The 25,407-nt window shown below is 36.2% G+C and overlaps 1 protein-coding gene across 1 annotated transcript; it reads right to left on the minus strand.

Annotated features, from left to right (window-relative positions):
* Positions 1-415: 415 nt before the first annotated feature.
* On the minus strand, positions 416-25,197 carry TGDS (TDP-glucose 4,6-dehydratase). The gene is made up of 12 exons (XM_036250392.1): positions 25,014-25,197; positions 23,407-23,473; positions 22,302-22,370; positions 21,038-21,128; positions 9,978-10,120; positions 8,590-8,688; positions 7,572-7,631; positions 5,740-5,783; positions 4,825-4,990; positions 2,807-2,865; positions 2,048-2,145; positions 416-942 (listed from the first exon to the last, which is right to left on the minus strand). The coding sequence occupies exons 1-12, from the start codon at positions 25,097-25,099 to the stop codon at positions 857-859; spliced, it is 1,068 nt and encodes a 355-aa protein (XP_036106285.1). The 5' UTR covers positions 25,100-25,197; the 3' UTR covers positions 416-856.
* Between the last annotated feature and the right edge of the window lie 210 nt (positions 25,198-25,407).

Genomic DNA, 25,407 nt, shown 5'->3' on the forward strand with positions numbered 1-25,407 from the left:
AAAGCCAGAAAGCTGGGCACAATCTTTGACCCTTCTCCCTTTCTCAACACAATATCCAATCAGTTACATTTTCAAATCATCTTCAAGTCTTCAGGGGAGAGAGGTATTAAAAATACATAATCGAGTATTTAAAAATTTTTCTGCAGCAAAATAAAAACATACATCACTTAAAAAAAACACACACCGTATTCTATATTAAATACATTAAAATATTGACTTTATAAATAAAATCATTTTAAACAGTAAATACATGATAAAATTTCTGATACAAGGTTTTGTACACATAGTTCAATGATGGGCTTTGAAAATATAAAAACTATGTCCTTCTTTTAAAAATCATTTAACTTAATATTACAAAATTATCAAAAGTTAAAAAGTGCTCCATTTTGTTCCATTTTTAAAGCAACTGTAGTACAATATTATACCTTTAAAAAAAAAGATGAATTAGGGCATAAGTCTCATCCTATGCCGTCTATAAATGAAAACGTCCCATCCGACTTTCTAGGCAGTGGGAAAGGTTGGGAAGCTGAGTTCTGTGCCAACAAAGCTGCCATGGGCCCAGAGCTAACTCTGTCCTTGTGCTCAGAACCAGGAGGTTCCTCCTTCCCGCCTCCTGCCATGGCGGAGTCTTTCTATGCCTACTGGTTCCTAATCCAGAAAAGTTTTCTGAAAGAATCTTGACATTTAAATCCGATGTCAATACTGAAACTCTTCTAAAGACTGAGGCATTTTGCATTTGAATTTTAGACAAAAAGTCAGGATTCTAATTCCGAAAGAAAGACTTCATTTGGTCACTTGATTTCATATCACTTGTCGAGGTAGGTTAATTTTCTTCTTTTTCCAGAAACTGTCCTGACTACACAAACGGTGGCCGTACTGGAAAGGGTTCTAGTGCCTTTTCCGCATTCTTCCAGTTGTGAAAGTTCTCTTTGTACCACTCAACTGATAGAAGAAAAAAAGACAAAATTCAAAATTAAAAAACTAAACATCAGTTAAACAAAATTTACTGAGTTCCTGCAAAGCAAGAGTCTTGCCCAACAGCCTATCAGCAGGAAAGGGCTGCCTAATGACAAAAACAATTTAATTCTGAACTGACTGTTAATCAGAAGATATTTCATCATCTGAAAATTCAGACTGAAAAATCAACTTTTTTTTTTTTAACTTCAAAAGTGCTTCAATATTGAATTTGCTGGTGTTGAGTGTATAAAACATTTTTAAAAATTCAGGGGGAAAGGATATAAGTCAGTTACACTAGTTTTAAAGTTATAGAAAGTAAGTATAGTATTTTATTCATGTAAATATAGCAATACTGCATTACAGGCATAGCAAGATGATGCTTTTCCTTCTAATATGTGAAATTATTTTATGTTGCTATACTATCAGTCAAGTTTTTTAGTTAAAAAAAAGATAAATCATCTTTAAATTTGCTTTTTAAAATTTAGCACAAGTATTTTGTGTTTTAAGCTCTAAATTGAAACTTTATGTTTGGACATTTTTTTTCTCATGAGTATATTTCTAAATAGAACTTTAACATACATACACAGACTTTTTATATACACTATTTAATAGATATTTCTGTAGTCAATTTGCTTCCTATTTGTTTCAATATAAAAAAACTCAAAACACTTTAAGACTGCAACTATCTATAGTTCATCAAATCTAAGATGCTACTTATCTTAAGATGGACCATTATTTTACATACCACTAAGAAAGAAAAACGTAATAATTTTAAGATACTAGTGATTGTAATCACATATCTTTCAAGGATATAAAAAAAGGTAAAAAATTGTGTACACGAGAACCAATGAAATAGGCATCTGATAAATGCTAATAGGATATAGGAAGACTGGTCAGAAGTTAGTCTATGAAATTCAACATGCTTAGGAAATATATTACTATTGCTAGAAATATATTAAATGCGACAATTTAAAAAGTAAAAACGATTCATCACAATATTCTACTGCACTTGCAGTGTTCTAAAAATAAACTATTCTTTCTTTAAAATGTTCTGAACCCCCATCCCCCAAAAGACCAATTCATAACATACTTGTTTTCTTTATTCCTTCTTTCCAAGGGACTTTAGGTCTCCATCCTAAGCCATGTATTTTTTCTGACTTCATTGGATATCTCATGTCATTGGTGGGTCTTGGAAAATAAAACAGATTTAAAATGACACCGTGGAAATATATTTACAAATCTGAATACTAAGAGAAATAATGTATGCCCATGCATCTTTACCATAATTCAAAATTTTTTCTTAAAAAAATTCTCCCTGATGACATGATCATAGAAAATTTGCAAAGTAAAGTGTGTATTTATTTTTTTAAAGTGTATATTTTTTAAAAATCATCTTTAATCCCAGATGCCTAACACTGCCTGTGGCTTACCCTCTTCTTATTTCAGCACAATCTAGGCATGAATACAGTGATCATACCTAAATGTTTGATGGATGAATAATTAAATACGCAAAGCTTATTAGGACTTGGGTGTTCCATACCCTGGATTAGGGACTTGATATCTATAATTAAACCTTAAAATCCTTTTTAAGAAGCAAAATATTATTTTCTCTATTTCACAATCAAGGAAACCTCAGCCTTGGAAAAAGTCAGTAACTTTCTTTAAATCACACAGCTAGTAAGTAACAATGCTACACTTTATTCTTATGACATTTATAATTAGAAAAAAAATATTTTAGCAGAAAACTCAAAATGGAGAAACTAGTTGCTGGTTAATTCCATATAGTTTATAATTTTATAAGTACCAAAGATTTCAAAATCGTTTCCCAGTGTTTTAACTTGTTACTCACCTATCATTAACATAATCAACCCAATTTTCCATTTCAGACTCTGAATTGGTCTCTTTGATCTGTCAAAATGGAAAGGGCTTTTAAGTCAAATGATAAAAATGAGACCAGAGAATAACAATTTTCTTCAATAGAGGATTCAAAAGAGAAGGAAAACAACCTTCTCACAGGGGGAGAGACAGCTAAGATGAACAGGATTTTAGTAACCCTTTCTGTACTTCATAACCCAAATTCCATCTGAAGCCCAGAAAGAATACACATTGACTACTATAGCAGAAAATAACTTTTTTTTTGGTTATTACTCAATGTGGTATTGTGATTTATAATAATAAATATATGTTTGGTAGTCATCCCTGTTCCTGGCACAGAGCTCCTAAAACACTTGGAATTTCGTAAGTGATAAGAGATAAAGGTAACTTTTGCTATTTATAACAATCCCCTTTCAACCCAACAGAGTTAATGTTAGTAACTGATTTTTGGGAAGCCCCTAAGGATGAGATCTGGTTGCCAGGGGAACCAACCATGTGATTACAGGGATAGAACTCAGCCCCCTCCCCATAAACCTGGGAGAGGAAGGGGAAGAGGTGCTGGAAGTTGAATTAGTCACCAATGGCCAAAGTGTTAACTATCATTCCTACTTAATGAAGCCTCCATAAGAACAAACAAACACAAAAAGACAGGGTTAGGAGAGCTTCTAGCCTGGTAAACACATGCAGGTGTTGGGAGAGGGGCACGCCCAGGGACAGCATGGACACTCCAGCTCCTGCCCTCTTGCTTGCCCTGTGTTTCCTCCATCTGGCTGTTCCTGAGTTATTGCCTGTGTGAAAAAAACTGGTAATCTACAAAGTAACCTGTTTCCTGAGTTTTGTGAGCCACTCTAGCAAAATACCTCCAACTTACAGCTGGTTGGTTAGAAGCACAGGTGACAACCAGGTCTTACAATTGGCTCTGAATTGAGGACAGTCTTGTGGGACTGATTCTTTAAACCTGTTGGGACCTGATGCTATTTACAGGTAGAAAATATCAGAATTGAGTTAAATTGTGGGACGCCTAGCCAGTATGTGATAACTGTTTGGTGTGAAAAACCCACATGTTAGGAGAGAGCATTCTAATAGTGCAGAGAAAAACAAAAGTTTTCCAATACATTCAATCTTCCTTTCTACTGAATCCTGAGATTTATAATTGATGTTCACAAATACATACACACACTCATAACTGTATTTATAGATCATTGTTCCTTGAATCTAGGACACACAATTTTATATTTCTGAAATGACGTATGCACATTATTGGGTATGTATATTTAATGTATTAGGATTATTTTCCCCTGAAAATCTATTACTAAATGGGTAATCTAATTTCAAATGATATATTTTAGCATATAGATGGTATACATTAGCGATTTTCAACCTTTTTCATCTCATGGCACACATAAACTAATTACTAAAATTCTGTGGCACACCAAAAAATATATATTTTGCCCATCTAACAAATAATAATAATAATAGGTATAATTCTGATTCATTCACATGGGATGGCTACTGTTGTGTTGGCTGTTGTTAATGTTTTTATTTGACAATCTAAGGAAAAGAGATCAGTGCCCCTGACTAAACTGTCAGGTATTGCATGTTTTATTTTTTTATCTTTTAGAGAGAGAAAGGGAAAGAGAGATACAAACATCGATGTGAGTGAGAAACATCGACTGGCTGCCTCCTGCACGCCCACAACTAGGGATCAAGCCTGCAACCCGGGACTGTGCCCTGACTAGGAATCCAACCGGGACCTCTCAGTCCATGGAGGACACTCAGTCCACTGACCACATCGACCAGATGGTACTGCATGTTTTAAAAATTCCTGTGCACCCTGGTTGAAAATCATTGGTATACACACAAATTTTATTTATTACTCATTCACTTTCAATTGAATAAACCGTAAATTGTTGATTTTGAGTAAATTGGTCATTATTGTCACTAAATTAATGGCAATATTTTAAATACTACCCTTTCACCATATATACGTACCAGTTGTATCAGTTCTTTGGCAAGCTGGAGAACTGACATTTCAAAATTGGTTCCAATGTTATAAATTTCACCTGGTTCCCCCTTTTTGAGGACAGTGAGAAATGCTTCTACTACATCAGTAGCATAAAGAAAATTTCTTGTTTGAAGCCCTGATCCATGAATGCAGCTAAAGAGATTAAATAAAAGGGACTCATAAAATGTAAAAATGTAAGCTCTCCCAAGCCAGAGTAAGGGAATGACTGGGTATAACCCCAGAAAAGCCAATTCCTATGGCAATCCTAGAAATCTTTTGCTAAAAACACATTTTCACAACTTTTCTAAATTTTATCCATAGTTCTTAAATGATCTCCAAACCTCCTAAGGGTACTCTGTAGGAAAGTGGCAAACATATAGGAGATCCCCTGAGAAATATTTATTCACCAATTGTATACCTTAAATTCATTTTGAAGAAATATCTATAGTTCTATGAATTAAATAAATCCTTTCAAAAAGTAAAAATACATAGATGTCAAATTTTATGAAATAACTGAAAGTTCCAGGATAGATGATTAAAGAACTGAAGTTTTTTCCTCTGTCAACTACTTATCTTTCCCTCCTCCACCCTTTTCTACCTTTCCACCCCCTTCCCTCTGGTAATCACCACACTACTGTCTGTGTCTATGAGCTGTTGTGGTGGTGTTGTTTTTTTGCTAAGTCCCTTCACTTAAGAACTGAAATTATCTAAGTAAATAAATCATAAAGATGAATACTTATTTAAAAAATGACTACATTGATTGTAGAAGAAATTCTTAAATTTGTTGAGACATTCAATTCTATAGCCCCCAACTCTAAGACTTTATGATTTTCAAGAAAGACTGTCACTAAATACTAACAACATATCAGAAAAAATGGGTACAAAAGTAAATAATAACATACCATTTCCTGTTGTGTTGTAGTAAAGATATAAATTTTGGAATAACCTAAAAGAATATTTAAATATCACTTCAGACTTTGAAAATTTACTCATTAATATGAACCTGAACTCATCTAAGATTAAAACATTATTATTATTAAGAAATATACATATAGATGCATTCCAATTCTTATCAGTTCAAGAATAACCTATTATAACTTTGAAAAGTAAAAAAACCTCTAAGACAGTTTTCTATTTCACAAAATCAGTTATCTGCTAGAAAAATATGAATATAATATGAATAGGAGAAAATTTCAGAAAGGTCTTCATGAACAATTTGCTTTCATCACAAATCACACTTTTGTGTTGATTTTTTAAGAGCAGGAATCTTATTTACTTACTGCTTTCTACATATAACACCTACTCAATAAGTGCTTATGAAAATTTTTAAAAAGTACATTCCAGGGCCTTGGATTCAAAGTGAATTTATGTTAAACAGGGTGAGATAAAGTACTAAATTTGTAATAAATCTGTTAAAGATACTCCAAAAATTAAGCCAAGTAGATAGTAATACTAGCAGATCATGATAAGGTCCCTTTCCTTTGAGCAAACCGATTAATGCAACTAGCCGGGAAGTGAAAACTCATTCTAAATTGAGGCTGAGAGACAGCACTAGTTACTTAGAAGTGGGCTTACTGGTATGGAACCAACTACACAGGAGTTTTCAGCCTTTTAACTACATTTCTTTATTTACTACTTGTACTATTTTCTGGAAGACATTCAGGCCTGCAGCAATAGAGTTGGAGAACAGTTAATCAGATGACTGTAAAATAAATTTCCTTTTTTTTCTTTTGTTTATTTTTTGTCCAGTCTCTGAGCTCCCTCCAGCCCTTATCTCAGGGTTCCAGTTACGACTCTAAGTGAAGACAGGGACCACAGCTTAGTCGTCTTATCCCCCAGCCACCCTCAGGGGCCACACGCTGCACTCAACAGAAGTGTTATAGAACTGAATCAAAGGACAAAGACGCTAATGTGACCTATTTGGGGATTTTATACAGTAACAGGAAAAGAACAATGTTCTCCAAAGGCCCCAGGTGCACAGTGTCTCTGGGGAGCACTTTACTCACAAAGAGGTTACATAAGACTTGAATAAAACATTCTAAGATAAAATGGGTTTGCTAAAGCTCTACCACATGCAACACACTCCTTCTTGCCTTCACTGAGCAAAAATTAGTGTACGACGCCATCTGTCTCTTTACATCTCCCTGACTCTGGAGTCCTGCTTTCCAAAATGCCCTTTGAAGTCTGTATTTCCAGTTTGGGATTCCTGGGACCAGCATGGCTGATTTGGTACGGTGTCTCTACCCACTTGGAAAGACTTTATTCCATGCAAAAATCCCATCGCTGCTGGGTCTAAGATAAATTTCTGTACAAGCTTCCCGAATCACTCTCTAACTGGCTTCTACATTTCTGTACAGCCTGACATACTGGTCTTACTGCAATCAGGAGTTTAAAGTACAGGGTGACCGTAGTGGCTGAGAATCCAGCAAAGTACAAGGCATTTTCACACATATCATCTCACTGGATCCTTCAAAATCCTTTCTAATATTATCATTACTCCTCTATTTAAACATGATGCTCAAAGGGCCTAAAGTCATACCAGCTGGTGACTGTCAGGGTGAGACTTAAGCTCAAGTCTTCAACTCTAACCCAGAGCTCTGCATGTAGTTCATATAGTATCTATAAATTACGAACAATTACAACATAAATTTTGAACAAATAACTGAAGAGAGATTATGATAAATAATAAGTTACAATCACTAAAACACACTCTTAATTTAGAAGTCAAATGTACCTTTTCTGGATATTGATGTGGTCCATAAACATTACTGCTTCTTGTGATGACAACTGGAAACTTCAAAGAGTATTTGACATTAAGATAATGGAAAGGTCCAAAATAATGATTATCTAAAGTTCAGCAGTTTTAAAATACGGCACTTTTGGCTAAATAATTCCACACACTTTAAGGAGAGAAGTCAAGGGATTTTTTTCTAATGTAAGGTTCCTAAAAAGACAGGAGAGGATGGGATTCAGATGAAGACAGAGGTTCCAAAAAGAAGAAGAGGAATTTTTTATATATTAGAACAAGGGGAGGATAAATATAAACTGAAGGCAGGTTTATAAGTTTGATAGAAGAAAATTAAGGAAACTTCCACCTGATTATTTCAGAGACCACCTCTAGGACGCTAGGATTGGCTAGATATTAAACTTTAAGTTGGCTTCCTCCATTGTACCAACCCTTACAAATAGAACCACCTGGCATGAAAGAGAAAAGGACCAATGCTCCTGGAACACAAAAGGCAAGAAAACCTTAGGTCATTCCTTGGCTTGCCTTTCTGACCCAGTCCCTAATACTCCCCGAAAGATCAGTGGGGGATTAGGCTCCCATACTGACACTGTCAGAGCCACCCGGGGAAATCTACCTCCTGTTCATGAGGAGCCAAGAGAGGTGAATCATGCAGACAGGAGCACACAGGACGTAAGGGAATCTGCCCTCCCTCGGTCTTCCTTCACTCAGAGGATTCCTGGAACAGAGCTTTTCACTATGGCTCTATGGTAACACTCTACCTGTTACTGAAGTAGGATAAAACTATACACAAATCATTCCTTTAAAAGATGAACTAAACAAGAAGTAGGTCCTATTTTGTATTCATGCTACAGAAAATTAGTTTTGTAAAATTCTTTAATATGTAACTTTTCTCAATATATCTCCTCTTCTCCAGAAATAAACACTGCTAATGATAACTTGAAGTTTTAACACTGAAGTCCAAAGAAAAATGATTCAAGAGTTTTAAATTAAAATCAGTTCTTACTTTGTATCGTTCCCAGTAAGACTGTACAAAACACTCAGCCGCTGCCTTAGATGACGCGTAAGGATTTGTTGGTTGTTTGGGTGAAGATTCATCAAATTCCTAGTTTTAAAAAGATCAATTTTTTAAGAAAGTATTATACATACTTTCTAAGTAGAAAAATCAGAAAATATAAACATAAAATATTAATCATTTCATTAAAAAATAAATAAACCCCATGCCTAGCATTTTTCTAAGCACTTTAATGTAGTAACCTATTTAAAGTTCACAACAACCCTATGAGGAAAGAGGCAGAACAGCAAGTGCAAAGGCCCTGAGACAGAAGTATGTTCAAAGGAACTACAAGGAGCTTCATGAGAGGGGAGGGAAATGGGAGATGAGGTTGGAGAGCTAGCGAGAGGCCAGAACACGTGGAACTTTGAAGGACAATGTCAAAACATTAACAAATTTTGAGCAGAGTAATATTATGATCTTATTTACATTTTAAAAATCATTTTAGCTAGGGTGACAAGGTACAAGAAGGAAGTAGTCAACCTTATAAAAATTGCAAAGACAAATGAAAATGGTTGCTTCTCAGAGGTGGAATTATGGACTGAAAAGTGGTCAGGGTCTGCTTTTACTCATTATACTTTTTTTTCAATCTACTTTATTTTTTTCACTATACATGTGTTAAAATAAAACAGAATGAGCTCACTATTGACTATGAAAAATAGAGACTGGAAAGTGGAGCCATTTTTTGCATAAAAAGTATGATATTTACAAATGATTAAAAAAGAAGAGATTCCACTTTCTACAATAATTTCACACTCAACTCCTTGGCATTCCAGTGTGCTTTCCTGAGTGAACAGGCAGTATGCTACAGGCTAACTTACACATGCTTCGGCTCATGGAAATAACATTCATCAAGTATGTTAAACTGGGACAAAAAGATGAAACCTTGTGCTCTCTTGTAAAACGTTGTCAGTCAAGCCCAGCTGGTGTGGCTCAGTGGACTGAGTGTCGTCCCTTGGACTGAGGTCCCAGTTCAATTCTTGTCAGGGCACATGCCCAGGCTGCAGACTCAACCCCAACATGGGGCGTGCAGGAGACAGTCGATCAATGTTTCTTTCTCACATCAATGTTTCTATCTCTCTCTCCATAAGGACAATTTAAAAAATTTATCTTCATAAATAAATAAATAAATAAAATGTTGTCAGTCAAATAACATATGAATCTGTACCTAGAGCTTTGTTGTTGCCATTGGGGTGGCATTATTTTATTTGAACAGAAGACACAACAGAATACAAGTATGTAAAATCAGAGGATGAAAAAAGCCCAGAGTAGGTTTTAGTAATGCAGGTTTGTTACATGGTCCACAGTAGGTTGGTGAGATATACATTTTCTAAGCTTACCTTATCAAGACTGCCTCCATATACTTCATCTGTGCTGACATAAATAAATTTTTCCACTCTGGCTTCATGAGCAGCACTTACCAAAACGTGAGTGCCATACACATTAACATATGTAAACTCAAAGGCACGTACAAATGAAAGATCTAATAAAAATAAAATAAAATAAAAAGAGAGAGAAAAAACTAGAACAAGTCCATCAAATGGACAAAACAAGTATCAAACAGTAGGCTCAGGTTTAAGAAAAACTCTATTCACTTCTCTTCATTTACTATGAATACAATAGTTCTAAAAATCACATAGAAATACATTGCTATTATGATTTCTTTAAGACTAAATAACATCATACATGTATATTCTTAGAGCCTAGAAAACTATCAGTGGTAAATTTGCAGAAAACACTTTTAATTCCATAGTAGAAAAAATAAATGATACATCCAAATTTAAAATGTTTTTAAATTTAGAAACATTTGAAACTTCCATTTTAAGTTAGAGGGCTAGGCTTTTCAACTCAACGTGTTATTGCTAAAAACAACTGCTGGACAAATTATTTTAAAATAAATTCCTTTTAAAGAATCAATTTTCTATAATATGGGAATGAGAGAAACTTTCCTAACTATGTCTCACAATACAGAAGCAAAAGAAAGAGATTGATAGATTTGACTACATACAAATTCTTGCATAGTTAAAACTAAAGAAACAGAACAATCTACAAAGTAAAAACACAAATGACAAACTGGGAAAAATATGTAAAATGATCAGAAACAATGGGTTAATATATTCGGTCCATAAAGAAGTTATAAAACATTGCCCTGGCTCAGTGGTTAGAGCATCAGCCTGTGGACCAAAGAGTCGCAGGTTCGATTCCAGCCAAGGGCATGTACCTCGGTTGCAGTTCGTCCCCGGCCCTGGTTGGGGTGATGCAGGAGGCAACCAGTTGATGTGTCCCTCTTACGTCGATGTTTCTCTCTCTCTCCCTCCCTCCCACTCTATCTAAAGACAAATAGAAAAATATACTCAGGTAAGGATAAAAAAAAAAAAGAAGTTATAAAAAATAAAAAGTAACAACCCTATACAGTGATACCTCGGTTCTCGAACGCCTCGGTTTTCGACCAAATCGGTATTCGACCAGGAGATTCGAGAAACTTTTGTCTCGGAATCCGAACAAATATTTGGAACTCGAACTTCCGAGATGAGCCGAGTTGAGCCTAATGGCGTTCATTCGGCCCAGCGCGCCTTGCTTGCGTCATCAGTGTGAGTGCAGAGAGAGAGTCACGCTTTGTGGAGAGAGTCACGCTTTGTGGAGAGAGTCACGCTTTACACTGAATTTAACCCTTAGACATACTGTACACTTTTATTTCTTGTTGAGACTTATGCTTTTCTACATATTATATACAAATTAGGCCAGTAAATAGGCATTTTCTGGGGCTTGGAACGAATTAATCCAGTTTCCATTATTTCCTATTGGGTTTCATTGCTTCGGTTCTCGAACAATTTGGTTCTCGACCGTCCTCCTGGAACGAATTATGTTCGAGAACCGAGGTATCACTGTAGTAAAATGGGAAGAGACATAAATAGTTCTGACAAGAAATACAGAGGTACTTAAGTTTAAGATGCTTGACTTGATTATAACAAGAAATGTCCAAATTAAAAATTCACAGGTACCACTTCTTACCTATCAGATTGGCAAATGTTTTTTAAAAATTGACACACATTCTGTTGGTGAGACTCTGCGGGAAATGGTACTTTATATATTGTAAGTAAGAATACAAAATGTTTACAGCCCCTAAGGAAGAAAATGTTCAATATCTAGGCAAATTAGATATGCATTTCCCTAACCCAGTGTTATAGGGCTGAACTGTGTTCCTTTAAAATTCATGTTGGAACCCTTACCTCCAGTACTTCAGAATGTGACTATATTTGCTTAGGACAGTGATTCTCGACCAGTGTGCTACAGAATTTTTAAAATATGCAATACCTCTTATATACTAATAATGATCTCTCTGAAAGAGAAACTAAAAAAAAAAAAAATCCCTTTTACTACTGCAACAACAAAATAAGATACCTAGAAATAAACTTAACCAAGGAGGTAAAAGACCTGTACTCAGAAAACTATATGACATTGAAGAAGGAAACAGGAAGATATAAACAAGTGGAAGCATATTCTGTGTTCATTAATTGGAATAATTAACACCATTAAAATGTCCATACTACCCAAAGCAATCTATTGATTCAATGCAATCTCTATTAAAATACCAATGGCATATTTCACAGAACAAGAACAAACAATCCAAAATTTATATGAAACCGAAAAGACTCCTGAATAGTGGCAGTAACCTTGAGAAAGAATAACAAAGTTGGAGGGATCCCAATACCAGATATCAAATTATACTACAAAGCCACAGTAATCAAAACAGCCTGGTACTGGCACAAGGACTGGCATATAGATCAATGGAACAGAACAGAGAACCCAGAAATCAACCTAAGCCATTATGTTCAATTAATATTTGACAAAAGAAGCAAGAGCATACAATAAAGACAGTCTTTTCAATGAATGGTGTTGGGAAAATTGAACAGGTACATCCAAAAAACTGAAACTAGACCACCAACTTACACCATACACAAGAAGAAGCATAAAATGGATAAACAATTTAATTGTAAATCATGAAACCATAAAATTCTTAGAAGTAAACATAGGCAGCAAAATCTTAGACTTCTCATGTAGCATCTCCTAGGGCAAGAGAAACAAAGGAAAAAATAAACAAATGGGACTACATCAAACTAAAAAGTTTCTGCACAGCAAAACAAACAAACAAACAAACATTCTCAAAACCCACTGTATAGGAGAACATATATTTTGGGTTAATTTCCAAAATATATAAAGAATGATCCAATTGGAAAAATTTCTAGAAACACATCGTCTCCCAAAACTGGACCGGGAAGAGATACAAAACTTGAACAGACCAATAACAACTAAAGAAATGAAGATGTAATCAAGACTCTCCCAGCATAGAAAAGCCCAGGCCCAGGTGGCTTCACGGGGGAGTTTTATCAAATATTCAAAAAAGAACTAACACCCATTCTCCTCAAAGTATTTCAAAAAATTCAAGAAGAAGGAAGACTTCCAAACTCGTTTTATGAGGCCAGCATAATTCTAATTCCAAAACTAGAAAAAGACATTACAAAGAAAGAAAACTACTAGCCAATATCCCTGATGAACATAGATGCCAAAATCCTGAACAAAATACTAGCAAATCAGATCCAGCAATACATCAAAAAAATTATTCACCATAACCAAATGGGATTCATCCCAGGGATGCAAGGCTGGTACAATATTCGCAAATCAATAAATATGATACACCACATAAATAAAATAAAGAATAAAAACCACATAATCATATCAATAGATGCCGAAAAAGCATTCGACAAAATCCAGCATCCATTTCTGATAAAAACGCTCAACAATGTGGGAATAGAGGGATCACATCTTGACATAATAAGGGCCATATATGAAAGACCTACAGCCAACATCATACCAATGGGCAAAAACTAAAAGCATTTCCCTTAAGAACAGGAACAAGACAAGGATGCCCACTTTCACCACTCTTATTTAACATAGTACTGGAAGTCTTAGCCATAGTAATCAGACAGGAAGAAAAAACAAAACGAATCCAAATTGGAAAGGAGGAAGTAAAACTGTCATTATTCGCAGATGACATGATACTATACATAGAAAACCCCAAAGACTCCATCAAAAATTTACTAGACTTAATAAATGAATTTGGCAAAGTAGCAGGATACAAAATTAACTGCAAGAAATCGATGGCATTCTTAAACACCAATGATGAATTCACAGAAAGAGAAACTAAGAAAACAATCCCATTTATCACTGCGGCAAAAAAATTAAGATACCTAGGAATAAACTAAACCAAAGAAATAAAGGACCTATTCGCAGAAAACTACATACAGGTCATTGAAAAAAGAAATAGAGGAAGATATAAAAAAGTGGAAGCACATTCCTTGTTCATGGATTGGAAGAATTAACATCATTAAAATGTCCATATTACCCAAAGCAATCTATACATTCAATGCAATCCCCATCAAAATACCAATGACATACTTCACAGAACTAGAACAAATACTTCAAAAGTTCATATGGAACCAAAAAAGACCGTGAATAGCCACAGCAATTTTGAACAAGAAGAACAAAGTTGAAGGGATCACATTACCAGATTTCAGGTTATACTACAAAGCCACTGTAATCAAAACAGCTTGGTACTGGCAAAAGAACAGGCATATAGACCAGTGGAACAGAACAGAGAACCCAGAAATGGACCCAAGACAATATGCTCAATTAATATTTGACAAAGGTGGTAAGAGCATACAATGGAGTAAAGACAGCCTCTTTAATAAATGGTGTTGGGAAAATTGGACAGCTACATGCAAAAAAAATGAAACTAGACCATCAACTTACACCATACACAAGAATAAACTCAAAATAGATAAAAGACTTAAATGTGACTCATGAATCCATAAAAATCCTAGAAGAGACTGTAGGCAACAAAATTTCAGACATCATACGCAGCAGAATTTTCACTGATACATCACCTAAGGCAACAGAAACAAAGAAGAAAATGAACACAAGGGGCTACATCAAACTCAAAAGCTTCTGCACAGCAAAAGATACAATTTTCAAAATGGAAAGGCAACCCACTGTATGGGAGAGCATAATTGCCAATGATATATCAGACAAGGGGTTAATTTCCAATATATATAGAGTGCCCATACAATTCAACAAAAGGAAGACAAAGAACCCAATTAAAAAATGGGCAGAGGAACTAAATAGACACCTCTCCAAACAGGACATACAAATGGCCAAGAGACATATGAGGAAATGCTCAACATCACTAATCATCAGAGAGATGCAAATTAAAACAACAATGAGGTATCACCTCACACCTGCCAGAATTTGCTGCCATCAACAAATCATCAAACAAGTGTTGGCAAGGGTGTGGAGACAAGGGGACTCTAGTACACTGCTGGTGGGAATGCAGACTGGTGCAGCCACTATGGAAAACAATATGGTGTTACCTCAGAAAATTAAAAATTGAACTTCCATTTGACCCAGTGATCCCACTTCTAGGAATATACCCTAAGAAGCCTGAAACACCAATCAGAAAGAATATATGTACCCCCATGTTCATAGCAGCACTATTTACAATAGCTAAGATCTGAAACAGCCCAAGTGTCCATCAGTAGACAAATGGATAAAACAACTGTGGTACGTATACACAATGGAGTACTATGCAGCTGTAAGAAAGAAAGATCTCTCATCCTTTGAGACAACATGGAGGGACCTGGAAAGTATCTTCCTAAGCGAAACAAGCCAAACAGAGAAAGACAAGCAACATATGATCTCAATTATTTGTGGAATATAATGAACATAACAGTCTGAGGAATGGGGTAGTCCCAGAGACGTGGAAGTGGGGTACAGACTGACAATCCCCAGAAGAGGGGGTAATGGGAAAGAGATAAACCACAGAACTTATATGCATGTGTGCATGAAGAATGGACAAGGACAACAAAGCTGGGGAGAGGGCGGGTAGAAGGGAATCAGTGGGGGGGGGGGGGGGGTGGAGAAACACCTGTAACTAATATAAATTAATCCAATTAAATTTTTTTTAAAAAGGAGAATTATCCAATTAAAAATGGGCACAGGACCTAAATAGACACCTCTCCAAATGGGACATACAAACAGCCAAGAGACATATGAAAGAGTGCTCAACGTCACTAACCGTCTGAGAGATGCAAATTAAAATGACATGAGTTATCACTTCACACCTGCCAGAACGGCTCCCATCAAAAAATCAACAAATAACAAGTGCTAGTGAGGATGTGGAGAAAAGAGAACCCTAGTACACTGCTGGTGGGAATGCAGACTGGTGCAGACACTATGGAAACCAGTATGGAGCTTCCTCAATAAATTAAAAACTGAACTGCTGTTTGACCCAGTGATCCCACTTCTAGGAATATATCCTAAGAAACCTGAAACACCAATCAGAAAGAATATATGTGCCCCCATATTCACAGCAGCACTATTTACAATACCTAGGATCTGGAAACAGCCAAGTGTCCATCAATACATGAGTAGATTAAAAAGCTGTGGTACATATACATAATGGAATGGTATGGGGCTGTAAGAAAGAAAGATCTCGCCCTGGCCGGTTTGGTTCAGCGGTTAGAGCGTCGGCCTGTGGTCCTGAGAGACCCGGGTTCGGTTCCCGCTAAGGGCGCGTACCTCGGTTACAGTTTGTCCCCGGCCCTGGTCGGTTGTGCGGGTGGCAGCTACTCGATGTGTTCCTTTCACATCGATGTTTCTCTCTCTCTCTCTGTTCCTCTCTCTCCCTCCCACTCTACCTGAACAAAAAATGGAAAAATGTCCTCGGGTGAAGAGAAAAAAAAAAAAAAAGAAAGAAAGAAAGATCTCTTATCCTTAGAAACGACATGGGGGGACCTGGAGAGTATTATGCTAAGCAAATTAAGCCAGTCAGAGAAAGACAAGTATCACATGATCTCACTTCGATGTGGAATCTAATGAACACAATAAATTGACAAACAAAATAGGTCCAGAGGCATGGAAGCACAGACCACACTGACAAATCTCATAGGGAAGGGGGTAGGAGGCAGGAAGAGCTTAACCAAAGAACTTATATGCATATATGCATAACCAATGGATACAGACAACAGTGTAATGAAGGCCTGGGGTGAGGCAGGAACCTGGCAGAGGGAGGCAATGGGGGAAAATGGTGGACATCTGTAATTCTATCTACAATAAAAATTAAAAGAAAAAAGAAACAGGGAACAGAAAAATAAACTGTGAGTGGACCAGTGAGAGGTAGGGGTTGGGGAACTGATCAATGCAGAGCCCTGTGGACTACCACAGGGGCTTGGGCACTGCAGGGTTTGAGCAGAGGCACTGCATAACTGATTTCAAAAGTTCACTCCGACTGCAGTACTGAGAACAGAATGTGGAGGACAGATAGAGACAGATAGAGAAGCACAGACGCCTGATAGGCGTATTGCAGTAACCACTAAAAGGTGATGGCAGCTTGGACACAGCAGTAGCAGTAAAGTGAAAATTGGGGAGAAGAGGTTTAATTCTGGATGTATTTTGAAAATAGAACCAATAGGACTGACAGATATATTGGATGGAATAAGACAGAAAGAATGTTTCTGAGTTTATTTCTTTTTAAAGTCTAAGCTACATACTTAACTACATATTCCAATTCATCAGAGTGTGTCATAGTTATTAAAACACACACACACACAAACACACACACGCAAAACAAAATGCAATATCTGACTATTTGGTCAGGGGCACTTTTGCCTTAGATTGTCAAATTAAAAAAAGAGAGACAACAGCCAACACAATAGCCGTCTGGTGTGATTGGATCAAAAATATATTTTTCAGTATGCCACAGAATTTTAGTCATTAGTTTGTGTGTTATGCGAAGAAAAAGGTTGAAAATCGCAGGCCTGGGGCCTTTAAAGAGGTGATTAAGTTAAAATAAGACCATTAGGGTGAGCCCTAGGGCAATATGACTGGTGACTTTATTTTTACTGATTTATTTTTTTTATCCTCACTTGAGGATATTTTTTTCCATTTTATCTTCAGATAGAGTAGGACGGAGAGACAGAGAGAGAAACATTGACCGGTTGCCTCCTGTACAACCCCACCAGGGCCAGGGACAAACCACAACCAAGGTCGCGCCCTTGACCAGAATTGAACCTGAGACTTATTGGGCCATGGGATGACGCTCTAACTGCTCAGCCAAACTGGCCAAAGCATATGACTGGTATCTTTAAAAGAAGAAGAAATTTGGCCCAGCCAGTGTGGTTCAGTGGTAGAGCACTGACCCATGCATGAAGAGGTCGCAATTCCCCGTCAGGACACATGCCCAGGTTGTGGGCCAGATCCCCAGTGGGAGGCATGCAGGAGGCAGCCAATTAATGTTCTCGCTCATCAATGTTTCTATCTCTCTCTCCCTCTCATTTCCTCTCTCTAAAATCAATAAAGAAAAAATATTTTTTAAAAAAAGAAGAAACTTGGACACAAAAAGAGAAACTAGGACACACAGAAACCACGTAAGACCACGGTAAGAGGTGGCTATCTGCAATCCAAGGCGGGAAGCCTAAAAAAAAAAAAAAAAAAAAAAAAAAAAAGCACTGGCACCTTAATCTTGGACTTCCAGCCCCCAAAACCATGAGAAAATAAATTTCTGTTGTTTTATGGCAGCACTAGTAAAATTAATATGTCCTGCAATCCTACTTCTAGAAATATCTCCCAACATTAATTGACAAATAGACTAAAAGAGACAGGCACAGAGCCATCCACTACAGCACTGTTTTAAAAAAGCAAAATGTAGGAAATAAGCCCTATTATGGTACATCCACACAATGAAGTACCCTGAAAATTAAAAAAAAAAAAAGCAATATCTTTATATTCTGTTACAGAATGATCTCCTAGATATACTGTAGTATATAAAAAGATGGAGAAAGATGTGTATAGTAGGCTACCATTTCTCTAAGAAGGGCAGTAACTGTATCTTTTTTTGTAAATGAAAGATAAACTGTAAATTAAAGCATATAAAGTGATCTATAGGGGACAGTGGAGAGGACAGGGATAAAAACTAGACTCTTATGCTGGCTGGTGAGGCTCAGTAGCCTGAGCATCATCCCATGGACTGAGAGGTCCCTGTTCGATTCAGGGCACATGCCTGGGTTGTGGGCTCCATCCCCAGGAAGGGGCCTGTGGGAAGCAGCGGATCAACATTTCTCTCTCACATCGATGTCTCTCTCTCTTCCTCTCTCTCTACAAAAATCAATAAAAACATATTTTAAAAAACTAGACACTTAGTGAGAAGGACAGAGATAAAAACTAGACCCTTCTGGCCCTGGCCAGTTTGGCTCAGTGGTTAGAGCGTTGGCCTGCGGTCCAGAGAGACCCAGGTTTGGTTCCCACTAAGGGCACGCGCCTCAGTTGCAGTTTGTCCCCGGCCCTGGTGGCCCTGGTTGGTCATGCTCGTGGCAGCCACTCGATGTGTCCCTTTCACATCTATGTTTCTCTCTCTCTCTCTTCCTCTCTCTCTCTCTCACTGTGTCTGAACAAAAAATGGAAAAAAAATGTCCTCGGGTGAGGATAAAAAAAAATAAATAAACTAGACTCTTCTAAATATACCTTGTGTGGTAAATTTAAAAGACTGACAATAGCAAACATTGATAAGCATCTCATACTTTCTGGAAGAACTATACAACTGCTTTATCATTAAACAAGTAGAATTTGCTCTACCAGATATAAATGCACTGTATTAGCAAGTAAACCATATAATCAGCACAGCTATAGACAAATAAGACAAATGAAGACTCAAGAAACAGATACTTATATAAGGATACTTGATATATGGCAGGACAATGGAAAATGGTGAACATTTTCACTAGCAGTAGAGGTCCAATTGGCATTCAAGTGGAAAAAAATAAAATTAGACTCCTATCTCATATTGCATACAAATATCTATTTCAGATGGATTACAAATCTAAATGCAAAAGAGAAAACTATAAAACTTTTCAAACATAGTACAGGAAATTATCTTCATAACCTTGAGCCAAAAGAGAATTTCTTTAAGACCCCAAAACCATTCACCATAACATAAAGAAAAAGCTATATAAATTCAACTATATAAAATTTAAGAACATCTGTTCATCAACCAAACATGAAAAGATAAACCACAGAGTGGAAGATTGTTATAATACACATAACAAAGGACTAGTATCCAGAAGATATATAAAACTGCTACAAATTAATGAGAAAAGGGTAAATAACCCAGTTTTTAAAAAAGCAAAAGATTTCAACAACATTTTACAAAATAAGAAATCTTAAGTACCAATAAACATATAAAAAGTACACAACTTCATTAGTAATCAGGGACATACAAATTAAAATCACAATGAGATACTGCTGCACACTACTCAGACTGACAAAAATGAAAAAGTCTGACAAAGCTTTGGTGAGATCTGGAGCAACAGGTCTCTTACACTGCTGGAGGGGTGAAATGGATACAATTACTTTAGAAAACAGTTCAGTGTTGAAGTGTGCAGATCTTACAATTCTAGTTATACTGAGAAAAATATATACTTAGAAATGTATACTTATGTGTACCAAGATACAAGTGTAAGAATGTTCACGGTGATATTGTTCAAAACTGCCCAAAGTGTAAACAATCCAAATGTTCATCAAGAGTAAAATCGATACACAAATTATGGTGTATACTTAACATGGAATATTTTATGTTACTGAAAATGAACAAATTACACCTACACCCAACTACATGGATGAATCTATATGGATGAAAAAGCAAGACCAAAAAAAATCTATGTTATTTTATAAAATTTTAAAAACAGGTAAAACTAACCTAAACTGTTTAGGGATAAATAAATAGACAGCAAAACTGACGAGAAAACCAAGGGAAATTAAAATGTTAAAATCAGATTAAAACAGAATACTACAACTATAGAGGACTCAGCAACATTCTATCTTTTGTTTAGGAGATGGCTACCTGGGTATTCACAGTATCAGTATTCATTTAATTTTACTTCTGAATTCTTATATTTCACAATATAAAATGTTAGAAAAATTATTAGAAGAATCTCAGATGGACAAAACAGTAGAAATAATATAATGTTCAAATGTGTATTCAATACCCAGTTTCAAAAAAACATAAAAAATACAGTTTGAATGACCATCTCCCCAGAGGTAAACTATGCTGAATTTAGTTAAACTCATAGTTTTAAAATGACCTACACTAATAACAGTGACCTGAAAAGCGTCAATTATCTTGATGACAGTGACTACTGTCTTGTTTTTCTGGTAGAGCATGGTCTATGCTCTCAAAGACACATATTAAGTACCTACTTGTTCAACCCCATTAATGGACTTTGATTTAGGATAATCAACCACTGGAGAAAATAATTTGCCCATCTTATCTGTAACATAAAACAATACTTACCTACATGTGTTTGTGCAGCAAAATGTAGCACTATATCTATTTTCTCTGTTTCAAAAAGCAGTTTCACAAAGTGAGAATCACATATGTCACCCTATATAAAAAAGCAAAGTTTCATTGAGCATTGCCATTCATAAAAGCCATTTTACTGTATGAACAACAACAAAATGATAAAAGAAGAATTAATTCTCCCCTCCCCAGTTTAATAGAGAATATCTTAAAAATTCAACTGAGGGGTCAAGTAACTACAGTAATGAATGATGTATTTTTTTGGGGCATCATGGGATATAAATATAAAATGTAATAAAGACATAAAATACTTTTGCAAATAAGTGTCTAAAATAATATTTTATTGAGCACTAACTACTACTAAGGACTGTACTAGGTTTTTTTCATAGCATTGTTGCCAACCTAAGGTCACTATGTTAATAGGAAATATTTTAAACATATTTTCACAAGTTTGAGAAAACCATTATTGAAATATCTTAAAAGTAAGTATTACTATTGGAATGACATTTTGAAGATGTATTTAATCACAACTAAGTAAACTTATGAGTACTTTTGATGTTGTATGTATAGTTAGTTCTAAAAAAAGTATTCTCAGTAATTCTTTGGTGACCAAAGAAAACACTTCCATATAGAACAGAATTATGAAATGTTTGCTCAGTATATTCTTTAATATTTGTGATTAAAAAGAGAGTTTCTAGAATCACTAAAAAAAAAAAAACTCCACATAAACCATAAGATAAATAGCTGCATTTGGCATTAAAATTTTCCTTTGCAAATTAATGACCTGGTTCTCTGGTTTATACTTAGGACTCTTTTGAGAGTGGCTAGTAAAAATCAGTGTCCCAGAGCAAATCAATCAACTTTCATGGAAGAAGGCTATCCCCTACAGGTTTGTATGGTGTGCTCTTTGGCTATAGGCTGGCCTAAGTAACACCCTACTTTATACCAATCTTTTAAAATCCCAGCAAGGTCTTATTAAAAAGGACTGTGAGGGGCTAAAAATCACAAACCATGTAAGTTCAAGCCGCTACTCATAATGATCCTCCAACACATCAAAAAATCACAAGTAACGTTATATGTAGTGTCGATCTAGAATAGTATTCTCTATAGCATGCAGTACTTCTGGAAACTAAAAGGTCTTTTACTAGCATGCTTTCCAAGTCCATATGACATAAGTTTTTAAAGAAGAAAGATATGATGTCTGAATAACTGAAGAAGCATAGTATAATAAGTATATTATTATAAGAAACTTTCATACCTGTATAAATTTGTAGTTTTGTTTGTTAGAAATGGTTTCAAGATTCTTCAAGCTTGCACAGTAATCCAGCTTAAAATATGTAAGGGGAAAGGAGGGTGGAGAAACAACACAAAAAGTGATAGCTTCTCCTATTAAATATTAATTTATTTTAAAGACTATAGATGTTCTGATTGTAATACAAGAATATGTCTTCTTAAAGTGTTTGCACTCTGTGTTTTTAAGTTTCTAATATCTTAAAGGTAAGAAACAAAAAAATATAATTTTGTTATTGTTTCAAATACAAAAAAAAAAAAAAAATCAAATCACTTGTTATAAACCACTCCTTTAATAAATTTCCTGCCCAGATTTGCCTCCAGTGTCTCATGGCTAGAAAAGTTTAGCATTTCTTACTGAAAAGAAATTAGTGATTGAAAACAGTTACAACTTTGTTACATGTATTATAAACTCATTACATTTTTTCCTGAGTTAACTGCTAGTAAATTGGTATAGAGATGGGGGAAAATTGCTCTCCATGATAGCAAGACAGGTAAAAACTCGTAAGACTTATGGATTATTCTTTAACTATACATTTTTCTTATTATGACTTATGAAATAAAGGTAACTAACTGCATCTTGTGTTTAAAATAAAAAGTTCAGTGATTATTTATCATGGCTTTCAGACTCTGTAAGGAAGAGTCCAATATTACAGAAAAATTCTCAAAATTAATTTAATTTAATTACATTTTAATTAAAAAAATAAATATATAGTTTCCATTGAGGTGGCAGTTATAAAATCAAATAATCAGAATATTCAAACTCTAAAATGATTACTAATCACAACATTACATTAAATGTTAAATTTAGGGTGAAGTTTTTTGTTGTTGTTGTTTTTTGGTAAAAATACTGCTCTTAAAACCTTTACTCTATGGGCTATAATAATAAATAAAAAAAGTTTGAAAGACTTTTTGTAAGATTAAATATAGCATGAACACATGACTGTAGGCCCCCAAGTTGTTAAAATGACTAAATAAAAAACTAAGATATCAGCATGACAGGATTCTAATACTTTTAAAAAATATAAATAAGTTTTAGTACAGGAAATGAAGCTCATTTTTAAAAAACTCACCTTGTCTAGATTTATGATCATATAGTTTGGATAATCTTTTACTAAAGAGACAATCACATGTGATGCACTATAAGAAAAAAGCATATCTTGTTAGTAGAAAATTTAAACTTTTCTATAAATTCTTAAATGTTATCCTAAGCCATCAAGTATTAAGAAACTATTCAAAGATACCTTCACATTTTTGCAAGAAATATAACTACACTGAATATACACACACCCACTCTTTTCACTAACCATACAGACAGTATCAATATACAAAGTCTTTACACTATGGAAAAGGTCCTGAGTAATAGAAAAAATTAGGTTAACCAAATGATCTGTCCATGCATGCTTTGAGTTTGGGAGTAAAGCAGGATGATAATAAATACAATGGTTAGTGGTCAGTGAAAAAGGACTATAATGAGCCTTTTCAGAGACTGTAGGTATAACTATGTAAAAATTAAGTTAGTATGAGCATAGGAGTTGTCTGTGTTTATAGTAATCATACTGCAATTGCTATCTCTTGGTACAAGAATTTGATGGTATAAATCAGCGGGGGAGGGTCCTTGACTAAACCTAGGTTTCCAAGGCTAGCTGAAACTATCACGGAGTTAGATATCCACAGTAGCTCCTGGGTTTCAGAGGACCCTGAAGTGGACCCAGAGGCATATCTCAGTTAGATAATCCACCAAATTTTATCATACACACAAGGGCAGACCTTGACCAAATTATGAACTCAGAGTTTGTACTTGACAGCCCTTTTCATAGCATTTTCTACAAGTATCCCTCCTGGACCAGCACTATCTTTTTATGTCCACACTTCTGTTTTCATTAAGTGAACCTTGCCTGCCTGGTCCCCTTCTCCAAGACACTTTCAGATCAGAAGACATTTAACATGCTAATGGGCTTGGGGGTGGAAGAAAGAGTCCCATGTTCCTCTTCTTCCACTAAATACTGGGAAAGTTCCTTGTTTGTATGTTTGCATTCATCCATTCAGCAATTAAGGCCTTTACAAAATGAGCCAGACATTCTTCAGGTGCTGACAGAACAATAGTTTCTGCCCTCATTAAGTTTACATTCAAAAGTGGGGATGCAAGCAATAAATAAGTAAACACAATACAGTAATACAATTTCAGGTAGTGATGTGTGTTAGTAGGGAGAGGAGTATTTTAGATAGGGTGGTCAGGTAATGCTTCTCTGAAAAAAAGAGGAATAAATATAAGTGCCCTGTCATACTACACATTTCTTTGGTGTCTATATGTACAAGAACTGTGTGTGTGTGTGTGGGGGGGGGGGGTCAGGAGGGTAGAAGCAGCTGGTGAGATGCTTACTGCAATTATGGGCGCATTCAGAAGAGTGCCAGTGCATCTCAAGCCAAGTAGGAGGGCGGATAGTACCTACCACCTTTGCTTAGGGAGGAAAGCAATTTAAAGAAGCCGCAGTTTCAAAGGAACCAGGTCTTCGCAGGCAGGAGGGGGAAGAAGGAAGGAAGATCCCGGTCGTGCATTAAGACCTTCCCCTTATCAGACACCCAAAGCTGGTCCCAAGCTGCCAAGCGCAAGCAGAGCCGCAATAAAAGACTGGGATTTCTGGGAAGCCAGTACTCGGCCAGCGACACCGTTACCTACATGAAACCAGCACCCCCGGTCACCAGGACCCGCTTCGCAAAGCTGCTGGGAGGATCCAAGGGATCAATCCGGCCCGCAGCCGACATCTCCCAGCTCTGCCGTGGCTGGCACCGTAAAGGGCCAGGTCTCTATACCTTAGGGGAGCTCCACCGCGACCTTTTACGACGCCCCTCGTTCCCCTGACACGTTTTTGGGGGCAGGCAACGGCGGCTTCCGGAGCCTAGTTGATTTCCCCGCCCACTGGAAGGCTGGGCGGAACCCTCGAGTGCGCAAGCTCCGCAGCGCCACTGCGCAAGCGCAGCTATTCTACAAGGACTCCTGGCTTGTTAGGAGCGATTAGGGGTGTCTGGGAAAGGCGGGTCTGAAACGTTTCCAGGCGAGTGTCACCAGCGTG

The sequence above is a fragment of the Molossus molossus genome, unplaced genomic scaffold (assembly GCF_014108415.1).
Source record: "Molossus molossus isolate mMolMol1 unplaced genomic scaffold, mMolMol1.p scaffold_m16_p_9, whole genome shotgun sequence".
Taxonomy (NCBI): Eukaryota; Metazoa; Chordata; class Mammalia; order Chiroptera; family Molossidae; genus Molossus; species Molossus molossus.